Genomic DNA, 12,649 nt, shown 5'->3' on the forward strand with positions numbered 1-12,649 from the left:
TTACTAGGCAGAGAGATGACCTTAGTTTTTTTTAAAGGAAAAGCAGCTGAGAGTACTATGCCTTTTCCCTCTTAGCAGCAACAGTAATAGCTGTTAATGCCTCTGCTGAAGGCAAAGAGAGTGCATAGATGTGTCCTTGGCTTTAAAGTGTGCTTTTCTTTCTGTTAGACCGCTTTAATGTACACATCTTTGGGTCAGTGCCTTGGTTATAACCGTCAACCACGGGAGAGGAGGGAGCAGACCAAGAAATAAGAGAAGGAAATGGAAAGATAAGAACCGAACATGGCACTGCAGAACAAAAACACATTCCAGGAATCAGGCACTTGTAGAACAAATCTTGAGGTAAGACGAGACTAAAAGTTATTTATTATTATCGTTTCGCTTCACTGGGTTATTTGGTCAGGTGACAAACAAGCCAGAACGTCTCTGTCTGTGGCGTTTTTTTTTTTTGTTGTGATGGCAGATCGGTCCCACGATAAAGACGAGAGAGAAACAATAGATTCATGTTGTGTTTTTATTTCCTCCAGTGTACCATTTCCCCAGTCAGGGAGGAATTATTAGAACCTGACCTTATGGAAAACTCCTCACCACGTATCCCCAAGGTAAATGAATGTGCTGACAAGTAGAACCTCCAGAGGGCAAAAGATCCCAAACAACAGAGGTGAATGTGTGTTATATGCCAAATTATAGCAGCCTGTTCAGGCTTCCCCTCTGTCTCTGTTACAAGAGGGAACATACTTTATGTTGAGCTCAGTAAATATGAGCAGATCTGTGGAGGCAATGCTCAGTAATCCCAGACATGAATAACAAAACAAAAAGGATGAGGTCAGCCTTCACAGTGCAGTGAGCTGCCTGCAAACTCTCCAGTATCATCTAACAATTACCAACATTTACATCTTGCTACATGTAGTCATTAGATAGCTGATGATGCAATCTTATTGAACTTATAGCCACGACATAATAAAGACTGGATCTCATGAGATAAAGGTTTTCTGCACAGTGCTGTGAATCAGAGAAAGGCCATCTATGAGGAAATAAGGAACAGGTTTAGTCGTGTTTATCTCCTTTGAACAGGTACGCCCAAGAGGTGAAATCACAATAAAACATTTTTAAGTTTTAACTTTAATACAAAATATATATAATATATAATATTTATATATATTGAATATAAAACAAACAAACAAACAAAAAGAAGAATATATTAAGGGAAACATTTCAAGTAACATCTTGAAAGAAATGACTGTGCACTTGTATGCACATTTTTGTAAACCATTAAAAAAGGAACTAAAAAAAAAGTAAAAACAAATAACATAATATTTATATTTACAAGGTTAACTTAACAAGGCTTTGTACAAATGTTACAAAATTGTTCAACACAAACACCAGCACGCTCAGACATGACCACGAATATTGTTGCGCAAACACACATTAACATTTATTAACAAGCGGAGAGAGAGAGAGAGAGAGAGACGACTGTGTTTCACGTGTTCAGAGTGTAACAGTGTGTGTGGTCAGAGGAGGAAGAGGTCAGGAAGACTGGTGTGAAATATTTTCCCTCTTTAAATGGGTTTTATTTGATTTTTATTGTAAATTTAAGTCTGTCTTTTCCGGCTCACTGAAGTAGGTTTAACAAGAAGCACCATTCTCTCAAGAACCATGCAGAGGCTGCACTTCAGCATCCCCCTCTGGACACTTGAAGGGATTAACCCTTTAATTTAAGTAATCTGTGAGCTACAGGAAGGAAGAGAAGACAGGAAGGATGTTCGCTTATTACTCAAATGAGAAATTCTTGGTCGTAATCGAGGTCGGTTTGTGTCTCTGTATCATTTCTAGAAAAGCACACAAATAGGAAAAAGAAAACAAAAGCTTTGGCAACACTGGAATGCCCCTTGCCATGCAAATGGAGCTTATTTAAAAAAAAGAAGGGTGAGCTGTTTTGTTTGTTTTTGACCTAACCACCGTGAAGCACCTGACCAGAGCCCTGTTTTTACTGACCTGCAAGGGAGTCAAGCGGCTCCCCCTCAGGATCAGCAGCCTCGTTCCTTGGTGTAGTGGGTGGCGTCAGCTGGTGGAGCTCACAGGTACTGGTGGAATCTAGAAGTGGGCGCCTGGCGTATAGATGGTCCCTGGTCGAGCGCGTCTGCATCCCGAGGCAGCCCTTGTGTTTTGATCTGGTTTTGATTGATAGGAGACAATGGCAACTCGTTAACAGTCAATGGGGGTCTCTTGTCGGACGTCTCAGTCGGGGAGGCCACCACAGTGTGTCTGCGCCAGGCCCGTCTCTTCCTGCGAGTCTCGGGTGAAAGCGGTTTCCTTAGTCCCACGCTGCGTAGGTCGTCGGCTGAGCCCAGCAGCCGAGCACGAACCTGCTCAGCTAGAGATTTGCCGCCCAGGCCGGTTGGGGTGAAGGAGGTGGCCTCGCAGGGCAGCACAGCAGACTTGGTCCGGGCCGGGTGCAGGCTGTCCTGGCTGCTGCCCGAGGAAGTGTTGGTCCTGGAGGTGTCCCCCCTTACTCTGGGAGCACCCTCTGAACCAGAACCCGTCCCTTCGCTCTGAGCTGCAGCCCCAGACAGCTCAAACAGGTCCAGGGAGCGAGCTTTGGTCTTCTCTGATTTTAGCTTCTTCCTGGCCAGAGTGTCACACTGGATTAGCTTGTGGGAGTTAAAGGAAGGCCGTGAGTGCAGTTTGTGAGTGGTGGAGGAAGAGGAGAAGGAGGAGGACGAGGGTGTGGTGGAGCGCGCCCCTCCTTCACTCCTCTCTGCAGAGTCCGGCGTGTGTGTGAGGGGAGTGGGTGGGGCAAGAAGGTTTGTGGGTGAGAGAACTGGGGGTTTGTAGTGTGTGTAGAGGAAGCTGCGAGGTGCTGCTGGCGGTTGTGTGTTCACAGGTGGTGTTGGGTGTTTATCGGGTCTCTCCTGGGTGAGGGAGCGTGAAGCAAAGCCGCTCTCATTGTCTGTCTCACTCACCAGCTCGCTGTGCTCATCGTCGGCATCGTCCCCCCTCCCCTCTGACCCCAGGCTCCGTCCTAATGTGGAGAGGGTGGAGTAACCAGAGACAATAGAGCGAGCGTCCTCTGGAGCTCGCCACCTTGGCCCCTTCACCTCCACCTGCACCTCCTCTTCCTCGTGTAACAACGTGGGTGCCTGCCTTTCTCCTGCCCCCTCTTCCTCCTTGCAGCACGGCCGGCTGGGAACAACCGCCACCACCTGTTCTTCTACCTCTTCTTTCGCTCCGCCTTCTGCAACTTCCTCATCATCATCCTCCTCTTCCTCTTCTTCTTCCTCTTCGTCATCATCCTCCTCTCCCTCTGCTCGAGGAGCAGTGTCTCCCACAGGCGACTCTGCCTCCTCTTCCTCCTCTGCCCCTAGGTGTCCAGCTTTGCTTGGCTCGTGTTCTGAGTCGTCGTCGGTGCTGCTGCCCACGCGGCGGGCGTTGTGGCGTTTCCTGCGTTTGCGGCCTGTGACAGCGGACATGATGGACAGAGTCAGGAAGTCCTTGGCTGTGAGGTCCTTCTTTGACCCCCACGACCCCTAAAAAAGGAAAGATGTCACTATTTTCTCCATATTTCTACAGAGGTATGAATTTAGGGTAACTGCGTAAGGAGACGTTACCTTTGATTTAGCTGAGTCACTGTTGGTTGAGTCTGGGGAAAAAGGAAATAGAGACATGACTGGGTCAGTACAGAGGATGTAAACAAAAGGCCAGAACAGTCATGGTGGAGGACACAGAGGCTGTTGTAAAGGAAAAATCCACAGACAAGAAACTGCCTCTGCACTGCTCTCTACACACACTCACACTTGATGTTTCTGAGGAAACAGCAGGTGTTTTTTTCCAGTGTAGAGCGGAAAACACCTGCTGTGACATCAGCCACATTCCCAACATGCTCTTTGGTTTCGGTTTGTAGCGAGCAGTGCAGCTGTAGTTTTTCCGACTTCAGAAAAATCCTTCTGATGAATTTTTAAGAACCGAAACTACCTCTGTGTCTTCAAGTATGACACCCCACTCCCCACCCTGCCAAGGACAAGGACACTGATTTACACACTGAAGTATGAGGACGTAATGATTGGGGAAGTAGGGTTTGGTGTTGGAGGAGCATTAGGAAACCACAGCACACGTCGATGACATCACCAAAAACACAGATGACATCAGTCAGTGAAAGAAGCAGAAATCATTGAGAGTGTGAAAAGAAGCACAAAACACATACACAACAATACAGCTGGTTTTGTCTTTTAAATAAAACTACGTCCAAACCTCAGGATGGACAGGGGATTTGGTGAGGTGGAGGCTAGGTGGAGCCATTTCTTATCATAAGAGGATTAGATCATTTTGTGGCCAGCTTTGAAATGGTGGCTGGCCACAGCACAATATAATTGAAAGGAAATTAGCATTTAAGCCAATTGACACATCAGAAATGGCACCACCTAGGGTCCCTTTAGAGCCACAAGTGTGATTAGGAGCCTCGTGACCTTGTTGTGCTGACTGACACTGCCCATTGGATGGGTGGAGCGCAGTGCTTGACAGACAACAGCACTTGTTGTCTCTCAGTGGCAGACCACAGTTTACACTCCAGTGTCAGATACAGCAGCTTTAACAGGCAGGCAGCATCCAGCCATCCATTAATTCATTAGTCAGACCGGGGCCAACACTGAAGTGACATGTTTTTTTACAGAGACCTCAGTCTGACACTGAGAGGGACACTTTCAAGGAGGGTAATGGAGACCATGGAGACACAAACCATCACCACCACTGACATGCTCGCTCACACACACCCATTATTACGCTTTTATGACATAATGCACTGACTCTGCGCACACACACACACACACACACACACACACACATACATACACACATATATTGCCAGGGGAGTTCCCATCCTACCGCAGTGGCTGCTCCACAGGCTCAGCTAAGAGAAGGAAATGCAGAAACGTACAGAGAAAGTGAAAGATGAGCAACGTGGAGGGGAAAAAAAGAGGTCAGCAGAAAGGAGAGAAGTACAGGCACGCTATCAAACAGAAACACTGCAAATTCTAATGTAAGACTTCAGTTCTCGTGCTGCCTTCCAGTTCTGCTGGAAAGTAGGGAATTTTAGCAAAAGGAGGTTCTGCATTATATAGTTTTGTCTTCAGTGCCAATTACAAAAAAACCTCTTTTCCTTTCCATTTCCTTAAACGAAAAGCAGCATTCATTTTGAATACCTGATTAAATGCTAATGGTCGCTTTAGGCAACAAAAGGTCGTAAGCAGTGTGCTCACCTGAGGCCTCCCCGAGCAGAGCGGTCCTGCCGATGTTGGACAGCAGGTGGTCAATGTTTGGGGCCGGCTGCACGTCCTCCGTGTCCACCGGCGTCTGGAGAGACAGACACAAAGCAGACAGTATTTGTAATGCATCAAAATGACATTTCGTGTATATTCGTCCTGAAAACATTGAGATGCAGAGGTGCAGCGCTCATTAATTACATAATAACTGCTGTTTACTAATGAGACATCGTCTTTACTGTCAGTCTGCTCGCACCGATATATGGAAACATACCTTCTCATCTTTGTCGAGCTCTTCTGTGAAAAACCAGATGCACTACAGGAGTGACACAGAAAGAAACATTCAGCATGAACAGGACTTTAATACATGCATATGAGTGCTGTATGGATGTATCTCTCACATGTTGGATGAGTGTTTCTACTATCTTGTAGCGGTCGGGCATGTGTGTGACCATGTCTTTCATGTTGTCCTCGGACGTCCGAACCAGCGTGGGCCCAAACACCAGAGCAAGGTTACGAGGCTCCATCTGAACACACCAGGCAGAAGATCAATGGCATTGGAACACCGAGGACTTCACTATGATATACACTTCACTGCGCTTCACACACCTTGTTTTTGTCTGAGTGGTCAGCTACAGTCTTCAGGTGAGTAACCAGGAACTTCAGAGTGTGGTAATAATGATCTGGAAGGTCTCGGATCTATGAGAGGCAGAGAGCAATAACACTACTGACAAACCTGTTTAACCTGCATACACAAAGCAGCAATGCAAACACACACCAGTTTCTTCATGGTCTTCAGTCTGTCTGATGCACTTTCCATCCGATTGGCATCAATGAAGTCATTGTACTTGTCTGTGAGGGCATTAGAAACATTAAAATGTGAGGTGAGGTGAGGTAAGATGGAGTGATTTGATAGTGCGACAGCTTGTCGGAACATGTTTGCAACTAACCGTTGGTGAAGAGCGGCTCTGGGAGTTTTCTGAAGAAGGATTTGAGTAAACTACTAACGACATTGAGGTCCTGCCATTTCTGTTGACAACAAGGAACAAAAGCTTCAGTGAAGAAGGTTTTCAGTCTGGATCATTTGGTCTGAAGTGTCAGAGTATTTCCTCACCTCCTCCGCTGGGTTGATTTCGACTCCTTTGTTGAGCTGGTCCTGAAGCAGCGACACCATGGCGTTGTTCCCTGGTACTCTGTAGATTCCGGTGTATTCCAGGCCCATCTCCTCTACCAGACCACAGCAGATCTCTACGATCAATGGGATGAACTGAAAGGGAAAATGGCCAAATTGTAACAACAGAAAGATGATACAAGATGCAGACAGAGACTGACATTATCCATTCTGACCTTGTTATTTACACCAGGCTGACATTCCTCCAGCCTCACACCAAACGCTTTGGGACCAGCTTTCTTTGTCTTCTTCATGATGTTAATTCCCCATGGAGACTTTGGAGGACTGCTCTCATCTGGAGACAAGATTGACCAGAATTTTTTTTAGAAAGGACTGATCATACAGCACCTCCAGAATAATTAAATGTAAAAAAGATGAGCTCTCTGAAACTACAAGACATCCTTCTTTAAATATCGCAGTCACAGGCTTTTCTAAATATAAAACCGCATTACTCATAGTTGCTGTTCACAGTGAAGATGTTTCTAGTTCACCACATGATGTGTTCTGTGGCAGTCTTAGTGTCAGCTAGGTTGATCTTTGTTTTCCTGACACTGACCTTTGCCTTCTGGTTTCGGGGAGCGTGGTGCTCCAGCAGGGTCCCCTCTGTTATTAAGTAGGAAGGGAGGCTTCATGCGATGCATCCTGGGAGACGAGTCTGGCTTGCTGGCTGTTGGACTGTAGGGGGAGACAGAGACACGAGTGTTAAGTGTACATTTTTTCCACTGACAGACAGATCCTTCACTATCAGTCTTTTAAGTTGCCAGTCAGGGGGGTCAGTGGGTTCAAACCCAGATCAGAAGAGTATCTTTTATCAGCTGACTCACCTTTGTTTTCTGTAATCATTCAGCTTCTTATTGATAAGAGCCTGTCTGGAAAAGCCAAGCTCCTGCAACACACAAACACATATACAATGTGTTTTTGTCCACAGACAGAGCATCTGGCAGGTAAAGGCGTCCCCTTACCTCGTTGTCCGTCTTGCTGTTCTCCCTGATGACCTTTATCCAGTCCAGCATGTCCTCCCGGTCCTCCGCCTGCAGCAGGTACTCACAGAAGTCCTGTGTGGTCAGCCGCAGTGCGTGCTTCCTTTTGGTCTCGCTGTACGCAATGTCCACCAGGCAGCCCCGGATGCTGATTGGCTGCTCGTCCTCAGCTGAACCTCCGATAGTGGCCCCGCGGAGCACCGCCTCCCTCTTATCCTTGTAAAGGAACAACGAATGGGAGCGGAGAACGGAGAAGACCCGCTTCCACGGCCGCATGCCGCTGCCCACCTTCTGTGAACGAGAGATGACATGCGACTGAGTGAGTCATGCAAATGTTGTTGCACCTCGATTACGTTCGGATTAAACTTCTTTTTACCTTGCCCTTCTCTGTGAGGATTTGTTTGAAGTGCAGCCATCCTTCTCGCCGTACATCGCTGTATGTGATGTTTCCCAGCTCTGAGGTGGAGTGGCGTTTGGAACGAACCTCATCCGCCGTCCCAAGGTTGTCCAGAGACTGAAACACAGACAGTCAGATCAGGTATTGATATGTGGATTAAAACCAAGTGTGAATTAGAAAATCCTTCTCTATGCAACAATCTCCATTTTTACCCATAATGTTTCATTTCATGACAACTTTCTCTGAGAGTTTGGTTAAGCACTTTCCTCACTTGTACCGAAGGGGGTTTCCAGTCTTTCCAGTGGAACATTTATGTCATGTTTTTTGAGATTTCTCCTCTTGCTTCATTACAGCATTTTGTAACCATTAGACCTTTTACACACTTTTTCAACAAAAGGAGGCATTTGAGGCCTGTTAAAGCTTTCAGATAGATGAATGTAACAGTTTTCCCCACCTCACTAATGAGAGCAGGGGCACCACTTGGGAGGATGTGGGAAGTTGCTTTTTGTGTGTTTCTTGCCAGAACTCCACACTAACACACTTGTGGACTTTGAGGTGTGTTGCTCAAAAGCAGGTGATGAAACCTTGTCAGACCAAGAACTCTGATTTGGCCATTTTCAGGGCATTATTTGCCTTTTCTGTGTTCAAAAACGTAATTGTTTTGAAACACTGACAGCGCAACAGCGTGTCCTAATCTTCCTTTTTATATCATTTTGTGCCCTCACGTACGGCAGCTGTGCACACTGTGCACGCAGTCTGTGAGGTTTATGGATTAGGCCTCAGGGTGAAGTCACACTTTTCAACAGAGAAAAGTGTTTGGATGAACACCAAAAAACATGTTGAACACTTCTTTTTAACATGTCTATTAAAGTTTTACTAGCTGGATGTGTATGATTTACATACACAAATAAAATGCATGCTTGCTCACTTGATTCCTGCAGTAGCTTTACTTAAAACTAATGTGACCAAGTACCTTGTGGTGCCTAAAAAGTACTATTTATATGGATCCTATTACATTTTTTTGTGTCAAATTTCCTAAAAATAATTTGTTTTTATCATTTAATAGGTGGAATAAATACAAGTTTACCATCTGTAAGTTAATGCAAATTTTGAAATGTTTTGTCTTTTTAGCTTCATGATAGCTAAAACTAGACTAAAAGTAACAAACGGCAAAGAACTCACCCCATCTGTAAAGAAACTCTTCACTCTTTTTGGTATCCTCCTGTACAAAACAACAACACCACAACATATCAAAATGTGTCTTTCATCCATAAACAGACAGGTGTTTCAGATGCTGCTTCAAAGGTGCTTCAAAGCACTCACAAGATTCGCCCTTCTTCTCTGAATGTGTTGAGTCCTTCATCACACGACTTGGAGCGCTCGGTGGTGATGGCTAGAAGATAGGAGGAACGGCGACTGGATTTAATACTGCCTGCTCGGTGAAAGGATGGATGAACGGAGAAAGAGAGACAGAGAGAGAGAGAGATGAAGAAAAGAGAAAGAAAGAGAGAAAGAATGTTGATGTAATGCCAATCACCAGAGTGGACGGTGTTGGATTAGGAGACGGGGACAGTGAGGAAGGAGGCGGGAGGTGGCGGAGGAGGTCAGGGTTTGTAGAGGCGAGTGGAATGGGTGACGTTGGTGGAGGTGGACGCTGTGGGCATGAGCTAGCGCGGTGGGTTAAGTTATCTCTGGACGGCTCGCTCACCACTAGCATGCAGATCAATCAAGACTCACATATATTATTTTTGTTTAAAGTATCACACAACTTTGGTCAGTTTAATCCAAGAATGGAATTAACCATAGATTACACAGATTTTGGGGCTTCATGCATACAAACATAACCAAGACCAACCAAGATAAGTGCATGCAATTTATAGTACATATAGAACATGCAAAACAAATCATATTTTCAATTCATTCTTGTCTATTTTTTGGCCTAAAAGTTGTGTTTTCAGGTGTCAGAGGTGTAAAAAAAAACACTTGTACTCAAAAATGCTTATTAGGATAGAGATATCCTACATAAAGAGCCTCTGAGACCCTAAAAACAAACAACCAGGCTGTTTTTTGTAAATCACATGCTTCATACATCCATCTCAAACGAAAGGAGATGGATCTAACTTTCAGCTGCATGCAGTGGCGAGGAAGGGACGGGAAAAATCAGGGGGGGAGGAGGGGGGCACTCACTGCAGTCGTGTGAGAAGAGCCTAGTGAGGGGGAAGGTGAAGGTGGGGGAGGCGGGGCTGGTGACCATGGCGGGCGCTGAACTCATGCCGCTGGACACAACGGAGGACGCCGGCACGTGACGGGCGCGCAAATCGGCGCCAGGGCTGGTCGGCTCGTCTGTTGGAGGGTGGAGGTCAGAGGAAAGAGGTGGAAAAGAAGTAGGAGGAGGAGGAGGGGATATGTTTAGGTGTTAGAGAAAAAAAAAAGTTCAGGAGGGAAAAAGGAAAGGAAAAACGCATGGGTTAGATCAGGAAAAGGTAAGGAGAGGATTTAAAGGCAAGGAACGATGAGGAACCGCACGGTTACCATAAGAGAATGCATTTCACAGCTTATATTTCTTTCACCTTATCCCTTCTTTCTACTGCAACATGTACAACAATTATGTCTGAACATAAAACATTCCAGGGGGAAGTAAACAGAAACACACAGCACAAAGATCCACGTAGAAACCCACAGAAGAGGGTAAGAATTGTGGTCATTTCTCAGGAAAATGAGTACATCCTAACTAATGTGAGAAAAGTCCCAGAGCTACATTGTAAAAAAAGCAAATATCTTGCAGAGAATACAGTACCTGTGTCTTCTGTTGCCATAGGAAGAGCTACTAATGGTTAGTACAGGGGGAGTTCCTGTCAGAGATTAACTGGCCTAAGGTTTCAGTTCTATATGAAAGATCAAGTATGTATAATCTGAAGCATGCAAGAGAAAATGTTACAGTCCAACAACACAGAAACAGTTTATAAATGAACAGCAATAGTAGGGGCATTTGGATGTTGTGAATGGCGCTTCACTGTTTAAACTATAGATGATAAGGTTAAGTTTTATTTGTCACAAAGTTCAAAAGTCATTAACACTTTCAGATGACACAAAGGGATCTGAAACTGTGACACACACATGCATACACAAACAGAGCACTTCCTGACTGACTGAAAGTGTTAGAGACTAGCCTGTAATTTGCATAATAAGAGGAGAAACTGGATTTGCTGCTGACATTTTAAACTGTCAGGACTGAACTGCTCCATGTCGGCTCTCTGTGGGAACAGCAGAGGGCAGCACGGCCTCAGACAGGCTCGCTGTGCCACCCCCACAGACCACCACACAGTCCTTTTAGAGAATTCGTGCTTATATTTCTTCATTTTGATGATTTTTCCATTTCCATTTTAATCTCATCTCATCTGTCTGTCACACCAGAACCTAATTTTGCTTTTACATCTCCCACCCTCACTTTTCTATTCTGTTCTCCTGTGCATGCTGGAGCCCGACATAAGGCAGAAAACATTCCCAATCTGGGATGAGGAATCTGCCTGTTTACAGCCAGCCTAGAAATAGCCGGGCTGTGGGTTTAACAAAGGCCGTCATTAACAGGCAGCCAGAGAGTGAGCTCAGAGCCACGAGACAGAGATAGACCAGCAGAGGGGAGCAACACACTGCAGCTCTCATACACTGCTCCACAGGACAGCATATCTGAGGAACTCAAGATGAAAATTAAACAGGAGGATTAAAAGCTATTCTGAAATGAATTCCTTTTAAAATCCACTAAAACTTATTGGACTGTTCAAAAATTACTTAAAAATCATAAAACATAAAAAATCATATTTTAGTATGAGGCTGTAAGTCTGCCGCTGCCAAGATGGTGATGGTCAGAGACAGAAGCAGGAAAGAATGAGGGAGTAATTAAAGGATTAACTGTAAGACTGAATTTGAGCAAAGAGCTTTGGCAGTATTTTATGCTCAGTTACATTTCGGTCAATGCCAAAAATACAAACAAAAACAAAAAGAAGACCAGGAATGTCAAGAAAACTAGTTAAAAGAGCAAGAAACTTGTGTTGCCTGCAAGACAACTTGAGGGCAAAATCAGCCACTGGCAAGCAGGACAGAGGCCTGTGTGGAAAGTCTGGTTTCTGGTCTGTCGTGTCCAATGCAATGCCTGTAAAGACAGTCATAGACTTGAACCCCCGCACAGACACACAAAACCCCTTCATCTACCAGAGAAGCACAATAGCAGCATTGAAGCCTGGAGCTGAATGTATGGGCCCCTACTGTTCCCCTCAAGGACCTCGACACAAACCTCATGGTAATTCACAGCTCAGACTCATGCTGAAGTGGGCGCAGGCTGCAGGGCACAGTGCAGTGGCTGCTAACGTCGTTTGCATATTCACTTTGAATGAGCTACACAAACAGAGTAATATGAAGTTTGGAAAGTTTTGATATACCAACACAAGCCGTCAGAAACACAGATTTGTCTTTAGTCACTGCCTGCTTTTGTGCTCATTATCTCACAGACATCAGTGCTTTGAAAAACAACAGCCTATGAAATGTTCCCAACAGACTCTGATCATATCAGCTTCTGTGTCAGAGATAAAGAGAAAAAAAGAGAGAAAAACTACATCTTGTCTTATAGAGAGAAACTATCCTACTTTCAGTTTATGGCCATTAAACATGTCCCGACATGCAGCTCTGACTGCTCGGTTTCGTTTGATTCAGGTGAAGGTACTAGACAAGAATGCGCTCTGACAGACATGGCCGAGAGACGCAGAGATGCCTCCTCTTGCTTTTTCTGATCGACTGGATTTCTTCTTGACTTGGCTCAAAATGTCCAAGATCATACCGAGATAGGTGGAAT

The 12,649-nt window shown here is 45.2% G+C and overlaps 1 protein-coding gene across 10 annotated transcripts in view; it reads right to left on the minus strand.

Moving 5' to 3' along the window:
- Positions 1-451: 451 nt before the first annotated feature.
- arhgap23a (Rho GTPase activating protein 23a) overlaps positions 452-12,649 on the minus strand; it is a 51,499-nt gene continuing 39,301 nt past the window's right edge. For 6 of the 10 annotated variants that reach the window (XM_028412681.1, XM_028412677.1, XM_028412678.1 and 3 more), the window contains 17 exons: positions 9,991-10,146; positions 9,127-9,235; positions 8,986-9,025; positions 7,783-7,920; positions 7,389-7,697; positions 7,251-7,312; positions 6,983-7,101; positions 6,603-6,721; positions 6,370-6,522; positions 6,206-6,284; positions 6,034-6,107; positions 5,865-5,954; positions 5,657-5,782; positions 5,530-5,571; positions 5,253-5,346; positions 3,609-3,640; positions 2,076-3,527 (listed from right to left, as the gene is read on the minus strand). In XM_028412681.1, the coding sequence (XP_028268482.1) occupies positions 2,076-3,527; positions 3,609-3,640; positions 5,253-5,346; positions 5,530-5,571; positions 5,657-5,782; positions 5,865-5,954; positions 6,034-6,107; positions 6,206-6,284; positions 6,370-6,522; positions 6,603-6,721; positions 6,983-7,101; positions 7,251-7,312; positions 7,389-7,697; positions 7,783-7,920; positions 8,986-9,025; positions 9,127-9,235; positions 9,991-10,146 (3,194 nt within the window). Of the gene's footprint in view, positions 3,528-3,608; positions 3,641-5,252; positions 5,347-5,529; positions 5,572-5,656; positions 5,783-5,864; positions 5,955-6,033; positions 6,108-6,205; positions 6,285-6,369; positions 6,523-6,602; positions 6,722-6,982; positions 7,102-7,250; positions 7,313-7,388; positions 7,698-7,782; positions 7,921-8,985; positions 9,026-9,126; positions 9,236-9,990; positions 10,147-12,649 lie in introns of all 10 variants that reach the window. The other 4 variants (XM_028412673.1, XM_028412675.1, XM_028412680.1 and 1 more) reach the window with 4 other exon arrangements.

The sequence above is a fragment of the Parambassis ranga genome, chromosome 8, assembly GCF_900634625.1.
Source record: "Parambassis ranga chromosome 8, fParRan2.1, whole genome shotgun sequence".
Taxonomy (NCBI): domain Eukaryota; kingdom Metazoa; phylum Chordata; class Actinopteri; family Ambassidae; genus Parambassis; species Parambassis ranga.